This window comes from Schistocerca gregaria, chromosome 3 (assembly GCF_023897955.1).
Source record: "Schistocerca gregaria isolate iqSchGreg1 chromosome 3, iqSchGreg1.2, whole genome shotgun sequence".
In the NCBI taxonomy this organism is placed as follows: Eukaryota; Metazoa; Arthropoda; class Insecta; order Orthoptera; family Acrididae; genus Schistocerca; species Schistocerca gregaria.
The window spans coordinates 772,149,296-772,164,777 of record NC_064922.1 but is presented as its reverse complement, the minus strand read 5'-3'; the positions used below and the strand labels follow the sequence as shown (position 1 = coordinate 772,164,777).

Below are 15,482 nucleotides of genomic sequence, written 5' to 3'. Positions count from 1 at the left end.
CGGCCATACCCAATTAGTTTGGAAGGTTTTTAATTTGCTGAAACTATGCTAACAAAGTGCTGCTGTTGATGATATTGTCATAAATATCCTCAAAAATATTATGAAACTTGCTATTCATGATATAGAAGAAGCATTGAATTACAAATAGACACAATGAAAAGACTGCCAAATGTTGATCTTTTGGACAAAAGGAGTTATTCTTTGGAAATAGAAAAACACACACACACACACACACACACACACACACACACACACACACACACACACACACACACACCTGGCCACTGCCTCTAAGCATTGTGACCTAATAAGAATCTCTTACCCATAACTGGAAGAAACCATAAGCTTTTTCAACTTTATCTTAAAAGCAGTGATTCTGCTAACTAGATCCAGTCAGGAAACTGGCATTTCCTTACAGGTTATTTGTGTGAGATGGAGTGGTATGAGACTGTATCTGTTTTCTATTTCTCTTATGATTCCATTGTATACTGCCAAGTACTTTAACACAGAACAGTTTCTCCACACAGGTCTTGTATGTCTCGCATTCAGTTCTCTCTCCAGTCACCCTCTTCATCTTCCTAAACCCTTTAACTGCAAAACTGATTTGGATGGATATAGAATCACAATTTTTTTTCTGTGTATTCATGCACTTCATCTTCACATGTATGTTTAACATTATTTCCTAAATAAGGTAGCAAATACAGAGCTACATCAAGGACAGCAATTTTTCCTTGCAGTGACTGGTTTGTACAGTCCAATTTTATTAATACTTGGGAGCAGCAAAAGTGCTGGATAGAGATGCAAGTAAATTTACTTACCTGTTTTGCTTGTTTTGTTAATTGTCTTATTTGCCTAGATTCTTCAGTCATCTAACAAGGTAAAAATTGGAAGCCATCAGTCAAGTAGCTTATTTGCTTCAGCCCCTGCTCACCAACCTTCGAGAGGTTGAAGTAGCAGCAGGTACACCATTGTTGTATAAGAGAGAGTTGTGTAGGTGGCTTCTGTGGAAAGCAGGCACATTGTTACCACATAAACTAAACTGTGGTAACAATAGATTAGTTCAGCAGTAGTCATTTCTTTATGATGGTACTTGGATAAAATAACTTTTTAGAAATGACACTGTGAAAACAGCATTTATGTTTAGTCGCAGCCAACCCTGCTGCCATCTGGAACAATGGCACCAAATGGAAGCACTGTGGGGAAAACGTGATGTACTGCAATGGTCTGGGATGTGCGACTCAGGGTGCAACAAGCACCATAGCTGGCACCCATGCAAATGTTCTACTGGACTGCACCTGTTAACCAGTATTGCCCAGCATGTAGCGAGAAAACTCGACAGCACATCATCTCAGAATGGACATGGACTTTTTGACTCAGGTCTTGTGTGTACACACAAAGCCCTTCACCTCTGAGTTCGATGGCAGATGAAACGGAGGGTAGACGTGCTGATACTACATACCGTAGCAAATATAAAAATCTTCAAGCTCCAGCAACATAATTTGCTGAGCATTATTAGATACAAGCGTTGCATGGGGGAAAACTGATGCAGTGGCACAACCTGATTTTGTGCATACAGTGCACAAACCCACACAAGATGTCCAATATTAAGATCGACTGCTGGCCAGTAGAGGAGACAAGATGCCAAAGCCTTCATATGAGTCATTATCTCAATGTGATCCATCCAGCAGCTGGAGTATGCAACACCAGAGGGATGACCACTTGATAGATTTGCTCCTCAATGCTGAGTTGATAACAAAGGGAAAAAAATGCCACCACACCAAGTCTTTTCTGAAAAAGTGCGCTCTGGCCAGTCCATGTAGACTGCTGAAATGGTTTTCTGGAAAAGCAGGTGTGGCCATGGCAGTCACGATCTCCTGTGCCATCAAAGGAAAATCCAGCAATGTCTGTTGCAAGGCATTGCCCAAGGTGAAAACGAGAGCCCCCCGTCAGTGAAACTCTGGATCCAGCCTTGCTGGCAATCACAATAGAGTATCTGCATTTGTGTACTGCGAGGTGAACTGGTATCTAATGTCAGATCAATAATTACTGAGGAAGAGCACCTACTACTGTAATCTATGAGCAATCCTGCCTGGCAGTTTGGAATGAGGGCCAAATAATGAAACCAGCAACTTGGGGTTGGTGATGAGTAGGAACTTTGTCCCATACAAGAAAACATGACACTTTTAAAATCTGAGAATAACAGCCAATGCCTTCTTTCTCACCTGTGAATAATTATGTTGTGCCATGAAAAGTACCTTGACGTGTTAGCAGCGGGCTGCTCAGTGCCATCCAGGTTCTGATACGACATGACCACAATAGTGCCATACTGGAATTCATCACAGGCCAGGGTTAAAGGATTACCCAGTGTAAAAGAAGCCAAACAGAGAACAGAGCACAAACACTGATGCGCGGAAAAGCCCATTGACAGTTGGCAGGCCAGACAAATTTGACACCCCTTTGGTGAAGCTAGTTAAGAGGAAGGCAGATGTACATGGCTTGGGCAATGAGCTTAGCATAATGCAAAATCTGGCTCAAAAAGGACTAGAGCCTTCTCAGATTCTGTGGGACTGGCAAGATGACAATGGCTTTGGTGTGCTCTCTGTAGGGATGAGGCCATCTTTGCTGAGCACATGACCTAGAAAATGGACCTTTGGGGAAAAATCCTACATTTTTCCAATTCGCATTGAAGGCCATTATCAAGAAGACATTGGAAAACCATCTGCAGACTCTGTAAATACTCCTCTCACAAGGGGTCCATGACCCAGATGTCACTGAGGTAGTTTACACAACAAGTAATGTCCTGAACCAACTGTTCCAAATATTGTTGATGAATTTCAGGCAAAGACAAGCTGTTAAAGTGACAAAACACATAGGGGTGGCAGGCACCAATAAACTTCTAGAAACTGCAAAAAAAAAAAAAAAAAAGGGGGGGGGGGGTTCAAATGGCTCTGAGCAATATGGGACTTAACATCTGAGGTCATCAATCCCCTAGAACTTAGAACTACTGAAACCTAACTAACCTAAGGACACCACACACATCCATGCCCGAGGCAGGATTCGAACCTGTGACCGTAGCTGTCCCACGGTTCCAGTCTGAAGCGCCTAGAACCGCTCGGCCACACCGGCTGGCCAAGTAATTGCACCCTGCAGCAGGTACTGGTAAGTGATGCACTAGTTGATTCATGAAAAATAATGGCTGCCCGATAACTTCATCACAACCTCTCTGATGTTGGAATTGAAATGAGCCTGCGACACATTGCCCGTTGATCATCTGTTTAAAATCAACACAAAGGCACAAGGGTGCTCTCATGCTTCTGAAGAAGCACCAAAGGGATGGCCCACTGACTTGACGAAATAGGAGATCCCTTCACGCATGGTTTTTTACTCTGGCAGGAGGACCCCCCCAATCTGCAGTGCTTGTGGCGTCCAGATTACTGTCCGCCACATTTTACTTGACTGTCTTTTATTCTCTGACCAGAGGGCGGTGGTTTCCTTGCCGCCGGATTTGCCCTCTATTTTGCAAGACGACACAGCGACTGTGGTTAAGGTCTTACGGTTTTGTGTCCTGTCCAATCTGTTGCCTCGGATTTTAGGGAGAAGGTTTTAATGCGCTGCTGGGTGACTGGCTCACCCAGGTTTTAGGTAAGAGGTCCGCCAGTCACGATTACCTTCTTGTTTCCCTTCGGTATCTGTTCTCTTTTCCTTGTGTTTCCTTTCCTTTTTTAGTGTGTTTCTTATCCTCTTGTTTTGCCTCTGTATGTGCGCATTTGGAACTGCGTCAGGCCTGTGTCTTTTAGCCGTTCTCCTTGTTCGGCGTCCGTCTTCGTCCCTTCACCGCTTGTGTTCCTGTTTCTATGCGTTTGGGCGCTGATGACCACGCTGTTTAGCGCCCGTAAACCTCAAACACACACACACACACACACACACACACACACACACACGAAATAGGAGAGACAATGCTGAGGTCCTACCAATGCAACGCCTCAGCCGTGACATTGCCATGTACGACAAAGGAAGTGGGGTTGGGGTGACAAAAGTTAGATATTTCAGACAGCATAAGGGAGATGTGTATTCACAAATAACTGGTCATATGATCATAATGAGGAGTCCAGATCTTGGAAGGGGATTACTGAGACCCTAAATATACATTATCAGCAATCTGGAAGCTGAAAACAGAATAGATGTCTGACCCAAAAATATTCTGCACCAATGGTGAATTAGCCATTAACAACATTAGCTGCCATTCCACATTCTTATAATGTGCAGAAATGGAGAATTGTCCCCTTAAACAAATACACTGTTTACGATAAGACACAATGTGACCTTGTGCGTGTTGGAGTGCAGGGCAGCCCATGAGCCAGTATGTATCAAAGTTAATGAGGACCCATGGCTCACCTACTATCACAAACTATTGGCAAATGGCCTGTTTGCAACATACACCACACATAGCATCTATGTGCAGTCAGTCCCATTGAATATACACCAAATTAAAATTGGGACAGGACTGCCTGCTTGCCCATTGAGCAGAAACACGTGCGGTAGGGTAGTGATTCTGAGAATTTGGAAAATATTGTGAGAGGGGACTACAATGCTTTGATTTATGTGTACTCACTAATCCTGATACAGGGTATTGCTGTGATGTCACTGCACAGAAATCATTCACAGCATCAACAAACACACTATGGAAGGGAAGGCTGCCTGGGCCCCCAGAGGGCTATTTACCATACATGTCTATCTTTGACACATGCCAATTGTTGGAAAGTACATCCCTTGCCACTGCCTTAAGTTCATGTCACTCAGCAATTTTAGCAACTTTGGCTAAAAAAAAGGCCTAGTTTGGATCACTTGGTCAGATGTTAACCGGACGATCACATCCCTAGTGAGTGAGTCTGCGTACAGTGTAGCACGTGGGGGGCACTCAAACCAACACTTATGTGAGAGACCTGGGCGGTTGGCAATCCGTGCTGCATATGAGTACCCAGGACACTTGTGGTGCTGGTTAAACTGTAACAGGTAATTTACACATGTTTCTGTTGGCTCATCAAATCTGACAAATGGTGTGAGGGTGGCAGGGCTGGGGGAAGTCTTGTCAGTTAGCACCTGGGCTGCAATCAGCGCAGTATGAGTATGGAGCCATTCCACATTTTGTTTGTTGTTCCTGCTGTAGCTTTTGTTGCTGCTCTTGGAGGTGCAATTGTTCCTTCCGATGTTCCAAAAATGCTGGGTTCATGATGGCCACAGTTTAACACTACAAAAAAAGACCATTACATGTGCAAGAATGTCCAGTGGCAGCACTTTTCAGTTGATAAAAGGTGTGATAACCCAATTTAAATGATGTGAGCTGAAGGTGACTTGACAAGAGGCCTGGAGCTGAGCCCTGGTAAAAGGAATGAAACTCAACAATGCAAGTCAATCTACAGGGGAGCAGAGTGCCGTAACACCACATAGAGACCAAGCACAGAGGAAAATACAACACATGACCAGCATGAACAACTGATAACTGAGTACATGAAAACAGAGCACTGTATGAGACAAAGACGTGATCCATGAGCATTAGAAATGATCGGCCAAGCCTATTGTCACTGGCAACAGCTGGGTCACTGGCTCTGTCCAAGACATGATTTGCATATGTCATTCATGACAGCATTCTGTACCGTTCCCCTGCGATAACCATGCCACCTCATCTGCATCCCTCTCAATGTCCACTGGCAGGAATACAAAAGAAAATATTCAAGAAAAAGAGCCAGAATAACAAACACATTTCAGCAGCTATTTCACTGAAGGCATGTGAAGAGGTGGCCCCCAAGGATGACATGAAGAAATTTGTTCAGTAACATGAAAGATTAGATGGTTTCTAAAGAAGCTTCATAAGGTTGAAGTTTGTGCAGAGGGGCTGCAATGAAAACATTATCATATATGGCATTGGAGTAGATACCAGTGAGGTCACAGTTGACAGCAGCACTCATGTGAGTCGTTACCTGACAATGGCTGAGGGCACGTGACTGGAAGCTTCTGGACATTTAACCATATGTTCGACTGTAAGCTTGAGAAAATTTTGTCAGTATATATCATTATTAAACCATGCCCTCATACTGTTGTTTCATATAAGCTACAGTTTCATGAGTTTGATTCTAGCTCGCTTCTTCAGAGTATGTGTAATTCACTGTTGCTCTACTTTTGTCCGACTTGTCTTGGAAAAAGATTCAGCGTGCAACACTGACAAATATGTTTGTATAGATTCCAGTTTTTCGGGGGGCAAGTGAATCTTTGGTGGAGAGTCCAGAAAGTAGAGCGGAAAACTATCATGGCTGTGATGGCTTTGGAGATTTTCAATATCCTGATGCCCCAGATCCTGATCATCACATTCAGAAAGATCATGCTGTTAGTTTCCTGACCAAAATTACCTCAGAAAGACCAAGTAAGTTTTATTTTTAATTTATAATTATGAAAAACTTTACTGGTATATATTGTTTTACTGATTTTAGCTACTTACAATTTTCAGATGAAATCAGTCTTCTTTGTCTTGGACCTCTTACAAACATAGCTCTTGCAATCCATATGGATTCACACTTTTGTACCAATGTTAAGGAAATGGTAATCATGGGTGGCAACATTGCTGGTAAAAAAACTAAACGTAAACTATAACAACAGTTTATAAGAATTTAAATTTATATTCTTAGGACATAGATGTGGTTCTTAGTTATTTTATTTGTTTACTTTTTGTTTGATTAGATTTGAGCACTGTAAATGCTAATGATCAAAATAAAATGAGAAAGGTATACTAAATTAATGGAAAATGTTCTTGGAAATTATTGCTACGATAGGTAAGATGTAATGAAGAATTAATGGTTTAAAGAATGCAAAGATCTGTTTACAGTGCAATTTGTTGGTTTATCTTTGTAATGTGTCAATTTTGATATAAGTAAATTACAAAATATTACAGCAGACAATTTCCTAAGGTATGTATATTAAAATTCACGAAAAAATTAAGAAAAATGCATAGTATCCTGTTGAGAGACTGAAGAAATCAGTTTCTAACAAAGAGATAGAGGGGCTGGTCAGTACTTACCTCAGCTCAGTACAGCCAATAGAAACACAAAAAACAACCGAAAATTTAAGTTCCTAGCTTTCGGAATAAATGTTCCTTCATCAGGGAGGAGAGAGGGGAAAGAAAGGGAAGAAGGGAAAGTGGATTTAGGTACTCACAACCCAGGTTATGAGTAACTAAATCCACTTTCCCTTCTTCCCTTTCTTTCCCCTCTCTCCTCCCTGATGAAGGAACATTTATTCCGAAAGCTAGGAACTTAAATTTTCGGTTGTTTTTTGTATTTCTATCGGCTGTACTGAGCTGAGGTAAGTACTGGCCAGCCCCTCTATCTCTTTGTTAGTAATTGTTTCACAACTTTATATGAGATTTTCCATTAATTAGTTAGAAGAAATCAGTTTTTCTATCATACTTTTCTATTTGTGTACATAGTGCAGGGTGTTTATAAATGAATGGTACAGTTTTAAAAATTAATAATAAATTGATTTATTAATTTATACAGGTAAATCTTACAGCATAAGCAATGGAAACTGTCCAAGTTTTTGATCCATTAATCACAATCTTCCAATATGTGCACTCTTGGACACACAACACACATATACACAGTAATGTATTTCTTTCCATACTCAGTGCAGCATATCTTCCACGATGGTCTGCTGTGCACGCATCATCCAATCAAATATTTCCTTGAGGGACATGTGTGTGGTTATCATGTATGGTTGGTCGGTAATAACACACACTAATTATTGTATATTCATTTATTAAACACTGGGACAGAAAGATAAAACGTGGCAGAACACTAGTTGCACACCGAGAGAAGACATAGAACAAAAGCAGTTCAAATAAGCACGGCAGTTGGAGGCTTCTTCACTCGAATTCATAATCTCTGTGCCAGCACAGTGATTGTAGGCAGCAGCTGGTGCGAGAAGTATGTGCGTCGGAAACTGCGTTGCAAGAGTCCCTTGTGTCCAACAGCTACGCAGGTGGTGAGACATCAGTCGAAGGCAGGTTGGCAGCATCGGAGGCAGGTTAGCGGTTGTAGATGGCAGCCAGCGTGAGAAGTATGTGTGTCGGAAACTGTGCTGCAAGAGTCCCGTGTGTCCAATGGCTACACAAGCGGTGACACGTCAATCGAAGGCAGGTCAGCAGCATTGGAGGCAGGTCAACAGTGTCAGGCGATTAAGAGACACAGTCTGTGGCTGTCCGTGTAGATGGATTATAACGTGTTTGTACCCCAGTGAGGGCCCGAATAAGGTGGCTGCAAGGCCACTCATATGGTGTCATCACGCAACATCACAAATTCACATGAAGCAAGGTCCTTTTGGACAAACACAGGCAGGGCGGATTGAGGGCGTGGAAGGGGGGTGCGGAGGTGTGCAACATGTGCATGAACCTGTTGAACCAGAGCAGGAAGATCCATGGTATCAGCTGATGGTGAATCCTCCACGAATTCTGGGGGAAGGAGGAGGGGTTTGCCCATACAGAATCTTGGTGAGTGACGCATACAAGTCTTCTGTATGGGCCGAGCGAATGCCCAGCAGGACCAGAAGGAGGGCCTTGGACCATAAACTACCTTGGCACATAAACGCGGCCTTGAGAGTGCAGTGCCACCATTCTACCAGGCCGTTCACCTGCAGGTGGTAAGTCATGGTGTGGAATTTGGCAACACCGCAGAGTTTGCACAGTCGTGCAGAGAGGACAGACTTGAACTGTCATCTCAGATCAGCCGTGAGAGACAGGGGACAGCCGAAATGAACAACCGACATCAAGACAGAAGAACGAGTGATGGTCTCAGCTGTGATGTTAATAAGAGGGACCATCTTCATCCAGCAGGTTCGATAAGGTGTTTCTGTAACCCTTGGAAATGTGGAGGTGGCCAATGACATCAATGCAGACATGCCGAAGGCATCCCTTTGGAATGTCAAACTTGTCTAATGGAGGTTGAGCATGCCTGCTGACCTAGTTGCGGTGGCACGGGACCCACACGCAGGTCCAAGTGCGGCAGTCATATTTCACACCGGGCCAGACAAAGCTCTCAGTAACCAGCTACGTAGTTGGTCATTTTGCAAGGTGAGTCGAGCCGTGCAAAGCAGTAAAGACCCGGTGATGAAGGGCAGTAGGAGCCAGGGGTGAGGAGTGTCCATAAAAGTGCCACAAAGGACAGGGATCATCGACCCATATAGGATACAGGGTTGGACAGAGAGCGATAACTCATGTGATATTAATTGCTGTATATTGTTGTCTTTAGCCTGAAGTTGGGCGAGCTCTTCCAGATTCAGTGGTGCAGTTAGCACACAGATGCGGGAAAGATAGTCTGCCACAACATTCTCTGTGCTGCACGCATTGGAAGAGCGCTGACAGATGTAGTCCACATTGCAGAAATGCCTCGACAGAAGGTCCTTAGGCGGGTTATGAATAGCATCCAGGGGATCATCAACCCATGTAGGAGTGGCATGTGATCTGTGTGAATCGTGAAAGGTCACCCCTCGAGGTCACTACGGAAATATTTAATCGCTTTGTACACAGCAACAAGCTCATGGTCGAAAGCCGACAACTTACATCGGCTCTTACTCAGTTTCTTGGAAAAGAAGTGGAATGCTTGGATTGAGCTGGCAGTGTACTGTTGTAAAACGGCGCCCACAACTGAGTCTCTGGCATCAGTAGTGATCGAAACATGGGCCTCAGGGTCAGGGTGGACGAGTGTAGCGGCTTTGCCAAGGACGCTTTTAACGTTACTAAAGGCACTGAGCATGGGTTTGATCCAGTCTAACCTCCATTTCTCCATGGTGTTTTCACTGGAGAGGTTGTCAGTGAGGGCCATTTGGACAGAGGCAGCTTGAGGAATATGGCAGTGGTAACAGTTTGCCATTCCCAGAAAATGATGGAGCTGAGCATAATCCTCAGGAAGAGGAAGATCAAGTATGGTTTTGACACGAGAACTCATTGGTCAGAGATCATCGGCAGAGACAGTATGGCCTAGGAAGGTAACTGCTGTGGAACAGAGTTGAGATTTATCATGGTTGATCACCACGCCTTTGGCAGCGAGGGCCAAACGGACTGCGTCAAGGTGAACTTGATGCTCCTTAGCAAAGGAGGAAAAGATCAGTATATCATCTAAGTAAGCATAAGAAAATGGCAGAGGTAGCAAAATGGAATCAATGAACCGATCCCACATCTGCGTAGCGTTTTTCAATCCGTAAAGCATGTAACAGTATTCAAATAGGCCGAAGGGTGTGATGATGGCCATCTTCAGAATATCCAGTGGATGCATAGGGCTTTGATGGTATGCCTTGGAAAAATCTAAAACAGAGAAACACTTAGAACCATGTAATAATTGCGAGAAATCCTGAATATGAGGAATCGGGTAGTAATCATTAATGGTGCGAGAATTAAGGGACCTGTAGTCCCCGCACTTGCAAAAGGTGCCATCTTTTTTAGGAACAAGGTGAATAGGTGAAGACCAGTTGCTATCAGAGGGGCGGAGCACACCCAAAGCCAACAGATCCTGAACGATTTCCTTGGTGCACAGAAGTTTGGAAGCGTTAAGGCACCTGGCTTTATAACGTACAGGTAGGGTGTCTGTGGTGTGAATCCTATGAGAAGTGCCTTTACTGATGGCTGATACTTGCGAAGGAAGGTCTGCAAGAGTGGTCAGGAAGGGGTCCACAGGCAACATTGGTTCACTGACCTTGCTGAACCGGGGCGGTGTATACGGTGCATCGGCTGATGTCGGTGATGGAAGATGCGGTGCAGGAGTGCAGCACGGAGATGTCTTGTAGAGTCGTCTGCGGTGGTGAGGAAGCGACAGCAGGCAGAGGAAAGCTCAAAGCAGGAGTAGATTGGGAAGAAGGCACAGTAGAGGCGTGTGTTGGGTCGCCTCGTTGCAGTTCTGCAGATAGGCGATGTATCATACATCATGCGTGTGACAATTCACCAGAAGCACAGGCAATGCGGGTGCATAACGTATTGTTCTGGGTGAGGAGTTCGTCGATTTGTGAGCGCACGTCTGACTGGTCAGAGAGCTGTGTAGTAATGTGCTAGAGCAGGGATGCAAATGTGGAAAGTGTAACCAAGGAGGCGAATAGTGAAGTCGTGCTGGACTCGTTTGAGCGCGGAACAGTAGAACCAGATGCGTATCGCGGTGCAGCGGCCTACAGGTGTGGTGAAAGTTCGTAATGGTGTAGATAATCCAACTCGATCACAGGTTCATCCATGTTGGCCACGTGGAATGCCCAAGGAAATGTGTGGACAGGTGGTAGGCAAAGCGACATCTTGATGGAACCATGGACCGCAATGGGAGAATGATTGGTGGCAATCAAAGCGAGGTTAGCAGGTGAAAGTGTGTCGCCTGCATGCTTGGCTGGGATAACACTATCATTGGTGCCAGTCTCGACGAGAAAGGGAGTGCCAGACGACATGTCTGTGGCATATAGGTGTCACATCGCTGAAGGGTGTGGAGTAGTCATACAGTAGGCGCTGTGAAGGGATGTGGCGGGCTGTGGAACCTAAACATGCCAGCCAGAATCATTTGGGTAGGCACAAGGTGCGTAGCAGTTGCGGGCGACATCCTCTTAAGTAGTGTGGTACCAGCACAGTGGGTATGCCGGTAGTGTAGGCAGTGTTGAGTGGGAGCAGGCACCAGCTGTCTTCATTGGGGCCGGTCAACGATTGGGCTGCTGCTCATGCAAGGTTGGCAGCTGTCCGGAGGCTGCAGGCAGTACCTCCTGTAGGCTGCTAGGTGGCAGCTCCTGACTGGGAGCCAATATGCCGATGCAAACATGCTGGCCTCTGCCAGCAGAGTGTGGAACTGAAGGTGCAGGCTTGCCAACTGAGGGTGATATAGATGTCGTCCATGACAGGCGGTGTCGGTGACAAATGATAGCATAAGCTTGATCTACCATGTGTAAACGAACCTCAAGTGGGTCAGCGTTGTGAGCTAGTAGATAAAGTTGTAGATCTGAAGGCATTTTGTCCATCCAAAATGTCCAAATTGCGGCATCAGGTATTGCTTGATCATCAGTTAATGCACGTAGGTGCCGCCAAAGCTGTGAAGGAGTGCGGTTGTTGAGATGCTCATCTTGAATAATGTGGTGGATAGCCTCCACTGGAGGATGAGAAAGGCGCTCGATGAACAGTGCTTTCACCATCGAATATGAGTGCGAGGCGGGCAGTGAGAGAAGCAAATCACTGATGAGGTCCAGATGAGAGTGGAGGTGACTCACAAGGCAGACAGAAAGTGCGCTGTTGTCCGAAATGCTGTGGATGTCCAGTAGGTGATCCACTAATGCGAACCAAGTTTTAGGATTATCTTTTTGGAAAGCAGGTAGCTTGGGGAACCTGCTGGGTAACACATGTTGAGGCAGCACTGGCAGGCAGAGATCTGTGCGAGCAGGGCAAGATGCCTCCGACACTGGGAGTGCAATAGCAGTGATGGGTGGAAGGCTGTCATGGCACAGGCATGAGGGGGCTGACCCAAAAACGAGCACAGGTGCAACAGCTGGCGCCATTTCGAAAACTGGCGGAAGGCAGTCATGGTGCAACCACGATGCAATGGTCACCGAAAATGGTTCGGTTGAGGCGACCAACATTGCTGAGACAATGTGCGGAGAGGGGGGAGGGAGGGAGGGAGGGAGGAAGGGAGGGAGGGAGGGAGGGAGGGAGGGAGGGAGGGAGGGAGGGAGGGAGCAGTGATACTAGGCATGTGAGAATTTGCTACCCAATGAACAGAAATGTTTGAATCACAGTTCTGGAACTTTGTTTGCACATCAAACCAACCCCAAGATAACTGCGTAGATGAGGGGTAAACCACAATGTCTTTAACTGGATGATCATCCACGATGTTAGATAGCTTAATTAATTTCTTTGCGTGTTTTTGGGTACTTGCATTGTTTAATTCATATATTTCGGGCGTATTATAGTATTTGAGGGTTGTAGCATTGCGCCTTAGTACCTGAATAGTGTAAATTCGCGTAGTCGTCTGTCTTCTGTTTTTGTTGTGAACGGCCAGTGTCGGTTGGTCAGTCAGTGTGCTCCCTGCCGCCGTTGGATAAGCAGCTGCAGCAGCAAGTCGTATAACCCTAGCTTACTTGTTTGTTAGATAGCTTAATTAATTTCTTTGCGTGTTTTTGGGTACTTGCATTGTTTAATTCATATATTTCGGGCGTATTATAGTATTTGACAATTGTAGCATCGCGCTTTAGTGTTTACTTCGTAGATTCTTATTTAAATTGCGTGTGAGTTTCGTATAGGAGGTGCACTTTCGAGTTTTAGTTACTGTAATCGTAAATTCAGCAGTTTGTAGTGCAGTCGTTAGGCATTTGTACAGGTTAGTTGATACATTCTTTGCGTGTTTCGCTTGCGTTATCTAGGCACGGACTCGTGTTTCGGTAACTGTTGTTCAACATCGATCAGAATGGACAGGGACTGCGATTGCTGTGTTCGGATGAGGGCTGACTTGGCATCCCTTCGCTCACAGCTGCAATTGGCGCTGACTTCGGTCGAGCAACTTGAGGCTGTTGCCAATGGGCACCAACCACTGTGGGGAGCCGGACTTGGGTATCACGGGGATGTCAACCTCATCCCGTCTGTCCCCAGATCGGTCTGCCGCTGTGGTTGCCCTGGTTGCTGCCCGCAGTGGGGCTGAGCCCTCGCCTGTGGTTGATTGGGAGGTCGTTCCAAGGCATGGCAGGCAGCGAAAGGCGTCCCCGGAGGCTGATTAGAAAGCCTCCCCGGTGCGTCTGACAAACCGGTTTCAGGCACTGTCTCTGGCTGAGCCAGATGCAGCTGCCTGCCCTGTTTCAGAGGATCATTCTCAGCCTTCAAGGTCTGGGCAATCGCAGAGGGTGGGCTTACTGGTAGTTGGGAGCTCCAATGTTAGGCACGTAATGGGGCCCCTTAGGGATAGGCGGCTAAGGAGGGGAAGAAATCCAGTGTGCACTCCGTGTGAATTCCGGGAGGTGTCATTCCTGATGTGGAAAGGGTCCTTCCGGATGCCATGAAGAGCACAGGATGCAGCCAGCTGCAGGTGGTGGCACATGTCGGCACTAATGACGTGTGTTGCTTTGGATCTGAGGAAATTCTCTCTGGATTCCAGCGGCTATCTGATTTGGTGAAGGCTGCCAGTCTTGCTTACGAGATGAAGGCAGAGCTCACCATCTGCAGCATTGTTGACAGAACTGACTGCGGACCTTTGGTGCAGAGCCGGGTGGAGGGTCTGAATCAGAGGCTCAGACGGTTTTGCGACCGTATTGGCTGCAGATTCCTTGACTTGCGCCATAGGGTGGTGGGGTTTCGGGTTCCGCTGAATAGGTCAGGAGTTCACTACACTCAGCTGGCGGCTACACGGCTAGCGGAGGCTGTGTGGCGTGGACTGGGCAGTTTTTTAGGTTAGAAGGCCTCGGGAAAGTGCAGGATGGGCTGCAATGTCAAAGGGTGCTTGGCAATTACAGGACGTGCTTGGATCAAGGAACAGTCAGAATTATAGTTGTAAATTGTTGTAGTTGCGCTGGAAAAGTCCCTGAGCTTCAAGCGCTAATAGAAAGCACAGAAGCTGATATCGTTATAAGTACAGAAAGCTGGCTAAAGCCTGAAATAAGTTCTGCAGAAATTTTTACGAAGTCTCAGACGGTGTTCAGGAAAGATAGATTAGGCAGAATTGGTGGTGGAGTGTCTGTGTCTGTCAATAGTGGTTTATCTTGTAGTGAAGTCGGAATAGATACTCCGTGCGAATTAGTATGGGTGGAGGTTATACTTAACAGCCGAATTAAGTTAATAATTGGCTCCTTCTACCGACCCCCAGACTCCGATGATACAGTTGCGGAACAGTTCAGAGAAAGTTTGAGTCTCGTAACAAATAAATACCCCAGTCATACGGTTATAGTTGGTGGGGACTTCAACCTACCCTCGGTATGTTGGAAAAAATACTTGTTCAAAACCGGTGGTAGGCAGAAAACGTCTTCCGAGATTGTCCTAAATGCTTTCTCCAAAAATTATTTCGCAGTTAGTCCACAAACCCACGCGAATTGTAAATGGTTGCGAAAACACACTTGACATCTTAGCCACAAACAATCCAGAGCTGATAGAGAGCATCATGACTGATACAGGGATTAGTGATCACAAGGTCATTGTAGCTAGGCTTAATACCATTTCTTCCACATCCATCAGAAACAAACGCAAAATAATTTTATTTAAAAAAGAGGATAAAGTGCCACTATAAGCCTTCCTAAAAGACAACTTCCATTTCTTCCGAACTGACTATGCGAATGTAGACGAGATGGGCTCAAATTCAAAGATATAGTAGCAACAGCAATTGAGATATTCATACCTCATAAATTGGTAAGAGGTGGAACGGATCCCCCGTGGTACACAAAAAAGGTCCGAACGCTGTTGCAGAGGCAACGGAAAAAGCATGCGAAGTTCAGAAGAACGCGAAATCCCG

General features: G+C 45.5%; 1 protein-coding gene across 11 annotated transcripts in view; it reads left to right on the top strand.

Annotated features, from left to right (window-relative positions):
• The window catches only part of LOC126355540 (uncharacterized), an 86,148-nt gene that overhangs the window by 52,083 nt on the left and 18,583 nt on the right, over nt 1-15,482 (top strand). For 6 of the 11 annotated variants that reach the window (XM_050005891.1, XM_050005889.1, XM_050005888.1 and 3 more), the window contains 2 exons: nt 6,238-6,418; nt 6,503-6,634. In XM_050005891.1, coding sequence (XP_049861848.1) covers nt 6,238-6,418; nt 6,503-6,634 — 313 coding nt within the window. The remainder of the gene's footprint in view (nt 1-6,237; nt 6,419-6,502; nt 6,635-15,482) is intronic. The other 5 variants (XM_050005896.1, XM_050005895.1, XM_050005893.1 and 2 more) reach the window with 1 other exon arrangement.